This window comes from Entelurus aequoreus, linkage group LG11 (genome assembly GCF_033978785.1).
Source record: "Entelurus aequoreus isolate RoL-2023_Sb linkage group LG11, RoL_Eaeq_v1.1, whole genome shotgun sequence".
Classification (NCBI taxonomy): Eukaryota; Metazoa; Chordata; class Actinopteri; order Syngnathiformes; family Syngnathidae; genus Entelurus; species Entelurus aequoreus.
In genome coordinates this window covers 10,732,800-10,745,614 of record NC_084741.1, presented here as the reverse complement: position 1 = coordinate 10,745,614, position 12,815 = coordinate 10,732,800, and the positions used below count along the sequence as shown (strand labels likewise).

Sequence of the window (12,815 nt, the reverse complement as noted above, 5' to 3'; positions counted from 1 at the left end):
TAATAATCATTATTATATCATACATGAATAATACTAATTATAATTCTATCATATTATCAATACAACAAATAATTAGGCTGTCATAATAATAATAACATTTATATCAAAATATTACGAACAATAATTTTATTATAATAATACTGACAATGAATATAAATATAAAAAAAAAAAAATAGAATTCACATTCACTCACAATGATTATATCATACTACCAATAATAATAATGATATAATAATAATAATAATTATTATTATTATATCATAATATCAATAATAATCATATCAAAATATGTATAATATCACAATATTATTATAAATAATAATAACGTTGTATTAATCATAGTAATGATTATACAATAATATTAGTAATCATATAATAATAATTATATCATAATATGAATAATAATATTATATCATAATCTGAATAATAATAATATATTATAGTATTAATAATAATTATATCATAATATGAATAATAATATTATAAGAATAATAATATTTATATCAAAACCACCTGGCCACACCTACTCAAAGGTCATAGGTCAGACCCCTACAACCACACCTACTCAAAGGTCATAGGTCAGACCCCTCCAACCACACCTACTCAAAGGTCATAGATCAGACCCTTCTAATCACACCTACTCAAAAGGTCATAGGTCAGACCCCTCCTACCACACCTACTCAAAGGTCATAGGTCAGACCCCTACAACCACACCTACTCAAAGGTCATAGGTCAGACCCCTCCAACCACACCTACTCAAAGGTCATAGATCAGACCCTTCTAACCACACCTACTCAAAAGGTCATAGGTCAGACCCCTCGTACCACACCTACTCAAATGTCATAGATCAGACCCTTCTAACCACACCTACTCAAAGGTCATAGGTCAGACCCTTCTAACCACACCTACTCAAAGGTCATAGATCAGACCCTTCTAACCACACCTACTCAAAGGTCATAGATCAGACCCCTCCAACCCCACCTACTCAAAGGTCATAGGTCAGACCCCTCCTACCACACCTACTCAAAGGTCATAGATCAGACCCTTCTAACCACACCTACTCAAAAGGCATAGGTCCGACCCCCCCTACCACACCTACTCAAAGGTCATAGGTCAGACCCCTCCTACCACACCTACTCAAAGGTCATAGGTCAGAAGCCCTCCAAGTCTTGGACCTACTTGTTGACCCCTTGCCGGCTCTCCACCTTGCTGATGACCTTGACCTCCCTCCCGTGCGCCCCCAGGGCCCGCCTCACGTCCCTGACGTCCTGGGCGGAGCGGATGAAGCTGGCGAAGACCATGTCCACACCCTGGGCCACGCCCAGCCTCAGGTCGGCCTCGTCTCGCTGGCTGATGGCCTGCAGGTCCACCAGGTCGCAGCCGGGCAGGTTGACCCCTTTGCGGCTGCCCAGCACACCGTCGGCCTCCACCTCCGCCTCCACCCAGTCCGGACCTGCCGGGACCGAGACTTGGATTGGATCTCGCCGGCTCACTTTGGGGCCGCCGCGTGTCTGACCTGTTTCCAGAACTTTGAGTCCGATGAGGCCGTCGTCGATGTACATCTTGCTGCCTGCTTTCAGGACCCGAGGCAGGCTGGGATAGTCCACCCAGATGGTCTTCCCGTCTGTGCAGTCCTTGGCACACTCTGCAGTCACCACCCGGACCTGGCTGCCCTTTTGCAGCTGCACCTCATCCTCCACTTTCTACACACACACACACACACACACACACACACACACACACACACACACACACACACACACACACACACACACACACACACACACACACACACACACACACACACACACACACACACACACACACACACACACACACACACACACACACACACACACACACACACACACACACACACACACACACACACACACACACACACACCAAGTTAATATATACTGGGAACAACACTTTTTTTCCCCACACTTTGACCCCTGCGGCTTATAAGACGGTGCAGCCAATTTTGTGTGGGGGGTGAAACCTGTTATTAACAGATACTACATTGCTTCATTTGGAAACAATTAAGGTATGTAAATAAACATTAACTAAATATTTCTGGGTAAATAAATCATTTCACAACATACATATCTGCGACTTATAGTTCAGTGCGGCTAATGTATGGAGGAAAAAAAAAATTCTGGTCAAATGTAGTGGGTGTGGCTTATATCCCGGTGCACTGTGTAGTCTGAAAAATACAGTTATCTTCCACCAAGTGGGGGGAAAACATGTTATTTTGTAGACTAACAGATACTACATTGTTTCATTTGGAAACAGTTAAGGTATGCTTGGGGATCATTTTAAGAGTTTTCGGTTTTGAACATAATTTATGGAGTTTGCTGACCTGAGGATCATTTAAGGCGTTTTCGGATTTTTGGGATCATTTCAGGAGTTTTCGGACTTGGGGATCGTTTAATGGTTTTTTTTGTGTGTGGGGGTGGGGGGGGGATCATTTATGACGTTTTCGGATTTTTGGGATCATTTAAGGAGTGTTCGTATTTGGGATCATTTAAGTCGTTTTTGGATGTTTGGGAACATTTAAGGAGTTTTTGGTTTTGAGCATCATTTAAGGAGTTTTCTGACCTCGGCATCATTTAAGGAGTTTTGGGATCATTTAAGGCGTTTTCGTATTTTTGAGATCATTTAAAGATTTTATTGGACTTGGGGAACATTTAATGATTTTTGGGGGGTTTGGGGCTCATTTAAGGAGTTTTTGGATTTGGGGACCATTTATGGCGTTTTCGGATTTTTGGGATCATTTGAGTGTTTTGGATCTTTGGGATCATTCAAGGAGTTTTCGTGTTTGGGGATCATTTATGACGTTTTCGGATTTTTGGGTTAATTTAAGGATCTTTCTGATTTTGGGAATATTTATGGAGTTTTTGGTTTTGAGCATCATTTAAGGAGTTTTCTGATTTTTGGGATCATTTAAAGATTTTTTGGACTTGGGAATTATTTAAGGAGTTTTCTGTTTTAGGGATCATATAAGGATTTTTGGGATCATTTAAGGAGTTTACCGATTTGGGGATCATTTAAGGAGTTTACCGATTTGGGGATCATTTAATGATTTTGGGGGGTTTTGCGGATCATTTAATGATTTTGGGGGGATTTGCGGATCATTTCAAGTGTTTTTTGGATCTTTGGGATAATTTTTGACGTTTTTGGATTTTTGGGATCATTTAAGGATCTTTCTGTTTTTGGGAATATTTATGGAGTTTTTGGTTTTGAGCATCATTTAAGGAGTTTTCTGGCCTGGGGATCATTTAGGGAGTTTTGGGATTTTTGGGATAATTTAAGGAAATTTTGGACTTTAAGGAGTTTTCGGACTTGGGGATCATTTAATGATTGTGGGGGGTTTTGGCGATCATTTAAGGAGTTTTCGGATGTGTGGATAATTTCTGGCGTTTTGGGATTTTTGGGATCATTTAAGGATCTTTCTGATTTTGGGAACATTTAAGGAGTTTTTGGTTTAGTGCATCATTTAAGGAGTTTTCTGACCTGGGGATCATTTAAGGAGTTTTCAGACTTGGGGATCATTTAATGATTTTGGGGGGGTTTTGGGATCATTTAAGGAGTTTTCGGATTTTTGGGATCATTGAAGGAGTTTTCGGACTTTGGAATAATGTAAGGAGTTTCTCGTATTTTGGGTTTATTGAAGAGTTTTTGGACTTGGGGATCATTTAGGAGTTTTTCTGATTTCAGGATCATTTGAGGAGTTTTCTGATCTGGGGATCATTTAAGGAGTTTTTTGTATATTGGGAACGTTTAAGGAGTTTTCGAATTTTGGGATCATTTAAGGAGTTTTCAGCTTTGAGGATAATTTAAGGATTTTTAGTTTTTTCGGATCATTTAAGGAGTTTTCTGATTTGGGGATCATTTAAGGCATTTTCGGATTTTTGGGATCATTTAAGGAGTTTTCGTGTTTGGGGATCATTTATGACGTTTTCGGATTTTGGGTTAATTTAAGGATCTTTCTGATTTTGGGAATATTTATGGAGTATTTGGTTTTGAGCATCATTTAAGGAGTTTTCGGGTTTTTGGGATCATTTAAAGATTTTTTGGACTTGGGAATTATTTAAGGAGTTTTCTGTTTTAGGGATCATTTAAGGATTTTTGGGATCATTTAAGGAGTTTACCGATTTGGGGATCATTTAAGGAGTTTACCGATTTGGGGATCATTTAATGATTTTGGGGGGTTTTGGGGATCATTTAATGATTTTTGGGGGATTTGCGGATCATTTCAAGTGTTTTTTGGATCATTTTTGATGTTTTTGGATTTTTGGGATCATTTAAGGATCTTTCTGTTTTTGGGAATATTTATGGAGTTTTTGGTTTTGAGCATCATTTAAGGAGTTTTCTGGCCTGGGGATCATTTAGGGAGTTTTGGGATTTTTGGGATCATTTAAGGACATTTTGGACTTTAAGGAGTTTTCGGACTTGGGGATCATTTAATGATTGTGGGGGGTTTTGGCGATCATTTAAGGAGTTTTCGGATGTGTGGATAATTTCTGGCGTTTTGGGATTTTTGGGATCATTTAAGGATCTTTCTGATTTTGGGAACATTTAAGGAGTTTTTGGTTTAGTGCATCATTTAAGGAGTTTTCTGACCTGGGGATCATTTAAGGAGTTTTCAGACTTGGGGATCATTTAATGATTTTGGGGGGGTTTTGGGATCATTTAAGGAGTTTTCGGATTTTTGGGATCATTGAAGGAGTTTTCAGACTTTGGAATAATGTAAGGAGTTTCTCGTATTTCGGGTTTATTGAAGAGTTTTTGGACTTGGGGATCATTTAGGAGTTTTTCTGATTTCAGGATCATTTGAGGAGTTTTCTGATCTGGGGATCATTTAAGGAGTTTTTTGTATATTGGGAACGTTTAAGGAGTTTTCGAATTTTGGGATCATTTAAGGAGTTTTCAGCTTTGAGGATAATTTAAGGATTTTTAGTTTTTTCGGATCATTTAAGGAGTTTTCTGATTTGGGGATCATTTAAGGCATTTTCGGATTTTTGGGATCATTTAAGGAGTTTTGGACTTTTGAGGGGTTTTGAGAAAGTCTTTTCGTCCTGGTGATCTTGTCAGGACTGGGAGGTAAAACAGAATCTGCACCACAGGGTGCTGCCATCAGGTTGAGAAGTCTCCATGGCGATGGAACTAAGACAGGAAAGGAGATCCCACAGCTCACAGTGCTGGACTAAAGTAGGCAAGGTGCGACATCCACACAAGAGAACATCATGACAGAAAATAGTGTCGTTACCCCGTTGACTAGTCCAGTACGGATCTCCGGTCCCTTCGTGTCCAAGGCGATGGCCACCGGTCGGTAGTACAAGGGGTCAGAGGTTACGGTCTCCACGGCCTGCCGGATTCTTTTAATGGTTTCCACGTGGTACTGGCGGACGAGCGGCAAGTTCCGTCAGCCGAAAGGTGCAGACGTCAGGAGGACCATGGACACGTACCTCGTGTGAGCCATGGGAGAAGTTCAGCCTTGCGATGTTCATTCCGGCTTTGATCATCTCCTGCAGCTTGGGAACGGAGCGGGAAGCAGGACCTCCAAGGAAGAGAAACCGCATGTTGACTCCTTGAGTCCAAATACTCTGGCGGTCCTAAACTAAGTGCAGAGAGTTCATGGGAGACCCACGGACCTCACAAGTTTCATAAGGACCACAGACCTGAGGGGTGCCTCCAAGGTAACTGATAGTAGAACTGCTGCCACCATCTTGTGAGGAATTCAGGTTAATGACCATCAATTCCACTTTGAAGTCAATTTTTATATACAGTGGTGGTCAAAATTTATTATTTATTTATTTAAAAGTGTACGTACACTTGTAAAGAACATCATGTCATGGCTGTCTGGACTTTACAATCATTTCTACAACTCTTATTGTTTTGTGATAGAGTGATTGGAGCACATATTGTACATTGTATATATATATATATATATATATTAGGGCTGCAACTAACGATTAATTTGATAATCGATTAATCTGTCGATTATTACTTCAATTAATCGATTAATAATCGGATAAAAGAGACAAACTACATTTCTATCCTTTCCAGTATTTTATTGAAAAAAACCAGCATACTGGCACCATACTTATTTTGATTATTGTTTCTCAGCTGTTTGTACATGTTGCAGTTTATAAATAAAGGTTTATTTAAAAAAATTAAAAAAAATAAAAAGCGCATGCGCATAGCATAGATCCAACGAATCGATGACTAAATTAATCGGCAACTATTTTTATAATTGATTTTAATCGATTTAATCGATTAGTTGTTGCAGCCCTAATATATATATATATATATATATATATATATATATATATATATATATATATATATATATATATATATATATATATATATATATATATATATATATATATGTGGCGTGCAGTCACTAGAGGCAGGGGAGGCGGGGCCTCACCTGCCATCATGGAAAGAAAAAAAAATGAAAAAGAAAAAAAATAATAATTAAATTGTTATATGTATACAGTGATTATACTAAAGTTATTTTCCATTTAACTTCACCAGTTTTAGATTATTTTTATTTTTATTTTCACATTTGCCGTTCAAATACTGAGAAGAGACGGTGCGGTGATCAGCAGCCAGTTGAGGCACTTGTGCCTCAACATGGATTGCGACTCGGCTAACTGCTGGCCTGCTCTGCAGTGAGACCGTATTGCTATATGAATTATATTATACATTTCCATAGTTTAGTTAGCTGAGGTATATAATGTACAGTGGATTTTGTTAACAACTGTATGTGTGTAACGTATTTTTAGTGCTGAGCGATCATAAATCTGCTGCGAAGACGCACTGTGTGAGGCTCGTCTCATAACCCCGCCTCCTGGTGCCAAGCATCTCCGCCGCAGAATGCACCGCCCGATGGGAGCACCGCGGCCACACCAACCAAAGCCCACACCCAAACCCTCCACGTGCAAGACCGAATCCACCCAAAAAAAGTCACTTAACAAGAAGCCAAAAAGTGCAAAAACAACAATGCTCGCGCTGCAGGAGCCGCGAACGACCGCAGGGACACAACATTAGGTACACCTGCACTGCAGGTTCATATGTTTTTAAATTTGACTGTGATGATGCAGTCGTGCCTCACCAGACATTAACCTCACCGGACGCCACTGATTATATATATATATATATATATATATATATATATATATATATATATATATATATATATATATATATATATATATATATATATATATATATATATATATATATATATATATATATATATATATATATATATATATATATATATATATATATATATATATATATATATATATATATATATATATATATATATATATATATTAGGGCTGCAACAACTAATTGATTAAATCGATTAAAATCGATTATAAAAATAGTTTGAGTTTGAGTTTATTTCGAACATGCAAGCAAGCATACAACATGATACATCACAATTTCCAGTTTCTTTTCAACATGTTCGAAAAGGAGTAGGAAGAAGCAGAGCTTATTTAATCCTACCCCTTTTCTTTACATAACAGTTGCAAAACTTTTTGTTCACTTCCTGCTCACAATTTTTTCACAATAAACTCCATAAGTAATTACAATAAAAATAAATAAATAAATAATAGTAAGAATTTAATAATAATAATTGGTGAAGTAAGTCATATTTCATATGATGAGATAAGTAAGATTACTTTAAGAATGAATGAATGGATGGATGAAATAAATTGAGAATGTTTGTCATGGTTCTTCTACATTGTACTTTGTAAACACTTTAAGTTTGAAGAGTTTCTTGAAGTGGATCATATTAGTACATTGTTTGATTGCTTTGCTTAATCCATTCCATAATTTAATTCCACATACTGATATACTGAAGGTCTTAAGTGTTGTACGTGCAAACAAATGTTTTAAATTACGTTTTTCTCTAAGATTATATTTCTCCTCTTTTGTTGAGAAGAATTGTTGTATATTCTTGGCTAGCAGGTTGTAGTTTGCTTTGTGCATAATTTTAGCTGTTTGCAAATTCACTATGTCGTGGAATTTCAGTATTTTTGATTCAATAAATAAAGGGTTTGTATGTTCTCTATATCCAACATTATGTATTATTCTAACTGATCTTTTTTGTAACACCGTTAATGAATGAAGTGTACTTTTGTAATTATTTCCCCATATTTCTACACAGTAGCTCAGAAATGGTAACACTAGTGAGCAGTAGAGAATATGAAGGGATTTTTGGTCTAGAACATGTTTTGCTTTATTCATTATTGACGTGTTTCTTGCAACTTTATGTTGTAGATTTTTTACGTGAGATTTCCAGTTCAATTTATCATCAATCATTATACCTAGAAATTTGGTTTCGTTTACTCTTTCAATTTCTATTCCATCTATTTGTATTTGTGTTTGACTTTCTCTTCTACTGTTACCAAATAGCATTATTTTAGTTTTACTAAGATTCAACGATAGTCTGTTTTTGTCAAACCATCTTTTTAATTTGTTAATTTCTTCTGTTATTATTTGTATTATCTCCTGTGTGTTCTCTCCTGAACAAAACGCTGTTGTATCATCCGCAAATAATACTAACTTTAAATCTTTTGTAACTTTACAAATGTCATTTATATAGAGATTGAATAATTTAGGTCCTAATATTGATCCCTGAGGTACACCACAGGATATATTTAGCGTTGTAGACGTGTGTTCGCCTAGCTTCACGTATTGTTTCCTGTTCGTTAGATAACTTCTTATCCAGTTTAAGACTAACCCTCTGATGCCATATCGTTCTAGTTTTTTGATTAAAATATTGTGATTAATTGTGTCAAAAGCTTTAGTTAGATCCATAAAAACCGCTGCTGCACATTTTTTACTATCTATTGCATTGGTAATTTCTTCTGTAATTTCAATTAAAGCCATTGAAGTTGAAACATTAGCTCTATATCCATATTGGTTCTCTTCGAGTATTCTATTTTTATTTATGAAACTTTCTAATCTGTTATTGAACAGTTTTTCAATGATTTTAGAACATTGTGGAAGTAGAGAAACAGGTCTATAATTTGTAAATTGATGTTTGAAATGATAGGTTACTAATATACATTAATGGTCCTGAGATCTCTTCAATAACCTTTTTTATGGTTTCCATATCAATTCCGTTACAATCAGTTGAAGTCTTAGATTTACATTTTTTCACGATTGTAACTATTTCCTCCTGTGTCACATTACTGAGGAACATGGAGTTGGGATTTGGCTCTATGGTATCATTATAGTCCTCAATTGGAACTGGGTCTGGAATCCTTTCTTCCAATTTTGGTCCAATATTTACAAAATAATTATTGAAGCTTTCAACTACTTCCTTTATGTTGTCATTTTTTAAATTTTCATCTAGTTGCCGATTAATTTAGTCATCGATTCGTTGGATCTATGCTATGCGCATAGGCTTTAAAAAAAATAAAAAATAAATAAATAATTTTTTAAATTTTATTTTATTTTTTTTTTTTAAATAAACCTTTATTTATAAACTGCAACATGTACAAACAGCTGAGAAACAATAATCAAAATAAGTATGGTGCCAGTATGCTGTTTTTTTCAATAAAATACTGGAATGGATAGAAATGTAGTTTGTCTCTTTTATCCGATTATTAATCGATTAATCGAAGTAATAATCGACAGATTAATCGATTATCAAATTAATCGTTAGTTGCAGCCCTAATATATATATATATATATATATATATATATATATATATATATATATATATATATATATATATATATATCATAGTCATTCACATTGACGTCCCACTGGGGTGAGTTTTCCTTGCCCGTATGTGGGCTCTGTACCGAGGATGTCGTTGTGGCTTGTACAGCCCTTTGAGACACTTGTGATTTAGGGCTGTATAAATAAACATTGATTGATTGATTGATTGATATGTGTGTATTAGAGATGCGCGGATAGGCAATTATTTCATCCGCAACCGCATCACAAAAGTCGTCATCCACCCGCAATCCACCCGAACTAACATTTTATCAAAACCACAATCGCCCGCCACTCACCCGTTGTTATACATCTAATATAGATGATACAAGGCATTCCTGTTAAAGAAATGAGACTGATCCAATGCAGGAGAGACATTCAATGCGTGCCACGCAATAATATCTCTTGGCCACGCATTAGAGCATACTTGCCAACCCTCCCGGTTTTACCGGGAGACTCCCGGTATTCAGCCGGAGCTGGAGGCCACGCCCCCTCCAGCTCAATGCAGACCTGAGTGGGGACAGCGGCGACAGTCTGTTTTCACGGCCGCTTTCCCACAATATTAACAGCGTGCCTGCCCAATCACGTTATAACTGTGGAATGATCGAGGGCGAGTTCTTGGTTTCTTATGTGGGTTTATTGCTAGGCAGTTTCATTAACGTCTTCCCAGCGCGGTAACAACACACAACAACACACGTCACGTTTTTGTCTGCCGTAAACTGCAATGTTGTGACACTCTTAAACAGGACAATACTGCCATCTACTGGAAAGCCTCCAGAACACTGAAATTCAAGTATTTCCTTTCATTTATATGTATAATAAAATATATATATATATATATATATATATATATATATATATATATATATATATATATATATATATTAGCGCTGCAACTAACGATTGATTTGATAATCGATTAATCTGTCGATTATTACTTCGATTAATCGATTAATAATCGGATAAAAGATACAAACTACATTTCTATCCTTTCCAGTATTTCATTGAAAAAAACCAGCATACTGGCACCATACTTATTTTGATTATTGTTTCTCAGCTGTTTGTACATGTTGCAGTTTATAAATAAAGGTTTATTTAAAAAAATAAAAAATAAAAAAAATTCAAAAAATTCAAAAAGCCTCTGCGCATGCGCATAGCATAGATCCAACGAATCGATGACTAAATTAATCGGCTACTATTTTTATAATTGATTTTAATCGATTTAATCGATTAGTTGTTGCAGCCCTAATATATATATATATATATATATATATATATATATATATATATATATATATATATATATATATATATATATATATATATATATATATATATATATATATATATATATGAAATACTTGAGTTGGTGAATTTTAGCTTAAATATATTCCCCTCTTAACCACGCCCTTAACCACGCCCCCAACCACGCCCCTGGCAGGCAGTGTTGCCCTGTTTGAGACTGTCACAGCATTGCTGTTTACGGCAGACGACCTGCTTTACGGTAGGACAAAAACGTGACTGTTGTTGTTGTGTGATGTTGCCGCACTGGGTGGACGTTCATGAAAACTGCCAACAATAAACCCACCTAAAGAAACAAAGAACTCGCCCTCGATCATTTACATGGGTAACAACATTTAACTATGTATTTTTTTTCTGAATTGGTTCATTCGCCACCCGCCCGAATCTTTTTAAAATCAATTTTTTTCGTCATACAACCGCCCGACCCGCGGTTTACCCGCGGACTCCGCGGGTGTACCCGCTAACCGCGCATCTCTAGTGTGTATATATATATATATATATATATATATATATATATATATATATATATATATATATATACATATATACATTGTCTTTATAATCCGTTTTGTCATTTAACATCTTTTAACATTGATGTTCATCAACATTTAACATTGTCACGTTATTGATGGGAAAATTCATTTTTAGACAATGTGATTTGCCTGAGCGACTAGGAGATACCAAGCGTAACAAGCGGTAGAAAATGGATTAAAAAGGAAAGATGTAAAAAAAAAAAAAAAAACTTTTTTTAAATTTTTTTTAAAATTTTTTATATTTGGGACTTCCTGTGGGCCGGATTTTGGATGCTGGGGGGCCGGATCCGGCCCGCGGGCCGTAGTTTGGGGACCCCTGCTCTACACTAAGTACTACCCTCTACGCTAAGTACAACCCCATACACTAAGTACTACCCTCTACGCTACACTAAGTACTACCTCTACACTAAGTATTACCCTCTAGACTAAGTATTACCCTCTAGACTAAGTATTACCCTCTAGACTAAGTACTACCCCCTACACTAAGTACTACCCTCTACACTAAGTACTACCCTCTACACTAAGTACTACCCTCTACGCTACACTAAGTACTACCCTCTACACTAAGTATTACCCTCTACAATAAGTATTACCCTCTACAATAAGTATTACCCTCTACAATAAGTACTACCCTCTACGCTAAGTACAACCCCCTACACTAAGTACTAACCTCTATGCTACACTAAGTACTACCCTCTACACTAAGTATTACCCTCTACACTAAGTATTACCCTCTACACTAAGTATTACCCTCCACGCTAAGTACTACCCTCTACGCTAAGTACAACCCTCTACACTAAGTACTACCCTCTATGCTAAGTACTACCCTCTACACTAAGTACTACCCTCTACACTACACTAAGTACTACCCTCTACGCTAAGTACAACCCCCTACACTAAGTACTACCCTCTACGCTACACTAAGTATTACCCTCTACACTAAGTATTACCCTCTACGCTAAGTACAACCCTCTACGCTAAGTACAACCCTCTACACTAAGTACTATCCTCTACGCTAAGTACAACCCCCTACACTAAGTACTACCCTCTACGCTACACTAAGTACTACCCTCTACACTAAGTATTACCCTCTACACTAAGTACTACCCTCTACACTAAGTACTACCCTCTACACTAAGTACAACCCTCTACACTAAGTACAACCCTCTACACTAAGTACTACCCTCTACACTAAGTACTACCCTCTACGCTAAGTACAACCCCCT

The 12,815-nt window shown here is 36.7% G+C and overlaps 1 protein-coding gene across 2 annotated transcripts in view; it reads right to left on the bottom strand.

Annotated features, from left to right (window-relative positions):
- LOC133659756 (pyruvate kinase PKM-like) overlaps positions 1–12,815 on the bottom strand; it is a 43,525-nt gene that overhangs the window by 18,393 nt on the left and 12,317 nt on the right. For both annotated transcript variants that reach the window (XM_062062455.1, XM_062062454.1), the window contains exons 3-6: positions 5,472–5,563; positions 5,273–5,404; positions 1,517–1,703; positions 1,180–1,453 (exon numbers count right to left, since the gene is read on the bottom strand). In XM_062062455.1, the coding sequence (XP_061918439.1) occupies positions 1,180–1,453; positions 1,517–1,703; positions 5,273–5,404; positions 5,472–5,563 (685 nt within the window). The remainder of the gene's footprint in view (positions 1–1,179; positions 1,454–1,516; positions 1,704–5,272; positions 5,405–5,471; positions 5,564–12,815) is intronic.